The sequence below is a fragment of the Carassius gibelio genome, chromosome B21 (genome assembly GCF_023724105.1).
Source record: "Carassius gibelio isolate Cgi1373 ecotype wild population from Czech Republic chromosome B21, carGib1.2-hapl.c, whole genome shotgun sequence".
Classification (NCBI taxonomy): domain Eukaryota; kingdom Metazoa; phylum Chordata; class Actinopteri; order Cypriniformes; family Cyprinidae; genus Carassius; species Carassius gibelio.
In genome coordinates this window covers 1134511-1139255 of record NC_068416.1, presented here as the reverse complement: position 1 = coordinate 1139255, position 4745 = coordinate 1134511, and the positions used below count along the sequence as shown (strand labels likewise).

Here is a 4745-nt window from a genome sequence, read left to right as displayed (position 1 = left end):
ATTATTCAGTTCAATAAACTCAAGGAGGTGCACAGTTGTGATAAGAACTCTTGGTCAAGAAGTGGAGAATCGCCAATGTTTTTTTACAGTAGGAAATAGAAAATGGGAGAAGATACAATGTAACCGAAGAATAGTCTGAAAGAAGGAGTAATATATCAGTGACTTCAACAAATGGAATGCAAAAACACTGCAAGCACTCGTCGTCTGTAGTTTTACCATCAGTTCAAGCCCAAAAGAAGAACAGAGTCGTGTGACAGACACAGTGATGAAGCTCCTGTGTCTGCAGTACACAAGCCACACATGGTTAAGACAGCTGACTCCACTGTTTCTCTCGCTTGCTCTCTCTCTCAAACACACACACACACACACACTACGCAAAACTCCACATTTGAACATTCAATAGCAAATACCGAAACTAATAAAAAAAACATACTTATAATAGCTGATTCAGAAGCCTCAGATTGTCATAGCAAAGTCAGAAGTACTTCCTCTACTATTTTCATGAAACTGTAGTCCATAAAATGCGTTGCTGTTCTGTTGTAAGTAATCTTAAAGATTCCTAAATGCATCTACTTTCAGATAGGTCCAAATAAAGCGCTTTCTACTAGATACACACAGCATCTCCCTGACATCTCTGCAACAGTGGTTACTGAAACCATGCCTTCTTTCTTTGCGTGAACATTTGGGCAGCATTACGAAAATATTTCCTCATCGTGACGTAGACATGTGGGGGTGTGTTTGAATGAGCTGTTCTGGGGTGGGGGGGGGGAAATCTTAACTATGGATTTTTTTTGTACGTTTTTATTATGCTTTCCACAATGTGGTACGACTCAGCTCAGCATGGCACAGTATGGTAAAGTATGGCTCGGTTTGGCACAGTTTGCGTTTCCACTGCAGTTTAGTACCACTTTAGAGTGGGCGGGATTCACATGTTATATTTGCGCTGCCTCTACAGCCAAAAAACTTTTTCATTTTGCGTCGCCACATCAAGCTCTTGCTAGATCCATCCTCTGCTATCAACGAGAGGAACATCTGTACTTCCACAACAGACAACAAAACATTTTTCGGTTGTAAAAAAAAAAAGGTATGTTCATTCAAAATAGTTGCGTTCGATCGTTGGCTGGCTGTGCTGATTTAAACTCAGCGGTTCTTTTGTGTTTGAGTCACAAGTTCAGTGACGCAGGTAGTGATGATTCTCTCCAGCCAATCAGTGATCAGAACGGTTTTGGTAATGGTATGGTTCACTTGGAGCCTCAACTAGTGATGGGAAGTTCGGGTAATTTTACCGACTCGGACCTTTGACTCTCGTTCAGCAAAATAAACGAATCTTTTTTGGAGTCATTTAGTTAATTTTATCAAGGTATAATTAAAATGTTACGTGTTACTTCCCTAACGTCTACTACTACTTACTTTGGGTTTGAGTTGTTCCTTCATCACGTGACAGCCCCATAAGCTTATAAAAGGCTTTAACCTATTTTCATTTTGTTTCATAATTGTACGTATAGCAACCAAGGAAATACAAATCTAATATTCGTAACACTAATAATTCACAACATAATTGAAATTGAAAAATGAATATTTACATTTATTAACCATAGTTGCATAGGTCTATATTGTAGCTGCAAGGGAGTGAGAATACATTTGAATGGTGGTTAAATATCAACACATTTACAGCATAAAAATAGTTCATTCAAAAAATCAAATAGTGAAAAAGTTAATTATAAGGCGATGTAGTACAATGGACTGTTTCAGTGCAACAGTTCAGAATCACTACAGTAGTCTGAAGCAAAACAAACAACAAAAAAACACCTTATCAGGGAATCCTTTTCACATTTTATGTCATGTCGCTGCCTTATCTAAAATTGTTTTAAATTACTTCACTCAATACACCAAAACAGTAAGGCAAAAACTGGTATTTAACATCTTTGGAAATTTAGTAAAACTAAAAGAAATTAATAATTCTATTGGATATATATCCATACTGTTAGATCATGCCTCCATACCAGATAATCCAGATCCAGCCCCAGATGCCAGATCCCCTGTCCCTGTTGTCTGGGAACAGTAATATCGAATACCAAAGACCTGTTAAAAATAAGTCTATTAACAGTCTTCTGTCAGCCAAGAAGTTGACTGAAGAAAAACCCAGAGAAGAGCCGGAGATGGAGTGATGATAAAAGAAGAAGAGTTTATTGAATAGTCTTAATTGTGTATGTTTCAATGCTTAGACTTCGTCTGAGCAGCACAAATTCAAAACGTATTGTTTTACCAAAACATTCCTCATATCTCTTATTCGTGAAGACAGTCCTTGAAACACAGTCAAGACTAAACAATGGCTAAACAATAAATAATATAAATGACTAATCCATAAATGAATCTATGAAATAGGAATAGAAATGACTAGAATGATTAATGTAAATTATTATATGATTAAATACATTATTATAAATGAAGAATTAATACATTAATATTAAAAAAGTAAAACATAACAAATGTAAAGAAAAAAAAGTTTGAATTTGAGGATTGTCAGATCCTTCTTCCTCTTGTGGATCTGATGTCATAAACCAGAACAGCTGCTGAAGCCACGCCCACCAGAGCAGAGAGGACCAATCGGATCACAGTTTCAGTAAAACCACAACAGTGGACAGAGTCTGAGGAATAAAAACATCAAACTGAGATCAGGGGCCTGTTCTTCGTACGTCGCTAACTCCGTTAGCTGGATTTGATTGTTGACGATTTGGCATGATCTTGGATCGTTTGGTTCTTCGAAGCTCATCCCGGAGCTGCTGTCATAGCAACAGGTCCGTTAGCTTAAACCTGCTCGGGAGCAGGCTTATTTCATGTAAACAGGATTAGATCGCTTCTTTTCAACCAGAACTGATACTCAAAATATGTCTGCTACCACCGCTACTTTATTACAAGAGTATCAATCATTTAAAATAATAATCATTAAAAAAAATATTTAAAAAATAATATAAAAATGCCGTGTAGTCGATAACAGCCTACTATAGACACAGCCAGTTTTACTCACTGAAATATTTGTCATAAAATTATTACTTCATAATTGTATTAGAGTCTTACACACATGCTATACAGATAATAGAGTTGTGCATTATTTTGAGTGATGACTGCTATTATAAGAGTGGCTTGATGGAGCGCAGGAGATGCAGATAACATGATATTGACCCTTAAGAAACTTTCATTAATGCTGTCACGTAACAAATCTGTCCCAATATAAAATTAAATGAATAGATAATTTCTACATTGAAATAAAAATGTAAAGACTGCACAACTATTATAAATTGCGAATCTAAATAATTGGGAATCATGAGAAAAATTCTAATAAAATAAAAACATGTATCTATTATCTGTTTAATGTATCTATTATAACATTTATGTAGTTTTGTTTGCTTGGCTGTTTCCTTATAAAAGTCCAGAAATGTGTCAAGGTTTTCGTCGGGTGTCATTTTAAATTATATGACGTCATTACGTTGCCGTCTTGCCACCAGCCAATCGCTGCACTGCTGATCATGGTTTCGAGTATCAATACATATCCCCTTTTAAGACAACACATGAACGCGCAATTATCTCAGATAACTCAATCCAGCGATACTAATCATACACAACAGGTGTGTTCGAAGAACCCAATTAGCCGGATCAGGATTAGCACGATGATATCATCTTGGATGTGTCATTTGATCTCGGATGTAATAAGCGACGTACGAAGAACGGGCCCCAGCTCAGTCAATAAACTTAAATATCAGCACCAGCATCAAGTAATATCAGTTCTGCTGTACCTGAACATGGTTGACAGAGTTGAGTGATGTCCAGATGTGTGGTCTGGTTTGTGATGGGATTGTTGATCACACAGCTGTAGCTGTTTTTCTCCTGATATTCCACCTCCAGAGGTAGAGAGAGACTGATGCTGAGATCAGACACACTGATGCTGGACAATAAACTGTTTCCTTTGTACCAGGAGAGAGTCACATGACCCACATTCACCACTGAACACACCAGTGAACAATTCTGCTGTGATGAAGATGAAGATGATGAACAGTCTCTGCAGATGACAGGAACAGGCAGACGAGCTGAAAACATGAGAGAAAAAGTCTGGATAAATCTAATCAATAGTGCTATTTTTCATTTGATGTGTTTAAAAATGGTTTTGTGTTCACAGCGAGTGTGTGTGTGAGAGTGTGAAATGTTTTTAAAAATTCAATATGTAAAAAATACAAAATAATATATAAGGGCATACAAATGATCTCTGCTCACCATAGACAGAAACATGATATATTTGTGATGATAGTTTTGCTCCACGCAGCTCTAGTTTATATTCTCCAGTGTGTTGAGTTGTGATGTTTGTGATGGTCAGAGATCCAGTCTGTCTGTCCAGCTTCAGTCTGTCTCTGAATCTACCGTCAGGAACATCAAATGTGGAGAAGACTCCAGCAGCTTTATTGATTTCAGCTATCAGAGAGTTTTCAGCTCCATATTTCCACACTATCTCATCGTCTTCAAGTATTTCAGTAAGATCAGTGTTTAGAGTGACTGAATCTCCCTCCGTCACTGACACTGTGTCACTAAACACACCTGGAGAATAAACAGATTTAACACTGATTAAGATTTCTGTTGTTTCGTTTGTAAAATGTGTATTAAAGAACAGCAGCAGAGACAGACACTCATTTCATTGTTATGGTGTTTTATCAGCTGTGCAGTAAAATACAAGAGTAAAGTTACACAAGTTCAAG

General features: G+C 37.0%; 1 protein-coding gene across 1 annotated transcript in view; it reads right to left on the bottom strand.

The window, feature by feature from the left end:
• Positions 1–1600: 1600 nt before the first annotated feature.
• Positions 1601–4745, bottom strand: part of LOC127985555 (SLAM family member 5-like) — a 7009-nt gene continuing 3864 nt past the window's right edge. The window contains exons 2-4 of the mRNA XM_052587607.1: positions 4270–4675; positions 3795–4085; positions 1601–2648 (exon numbers count right to left, since the gene is read on the bottom strand). Coding sequence (XP_052443567.1) covers positions 2524–2648; positions 3795–4085; positions 4270–4675 — 822 coding nt within the window. The 3' untranslated portion in view covers positions 1601–2523. The remainder of the gene's footprint in view (positions 2649–3794; positions 4086–4269; positions 4676–4745) is intronic.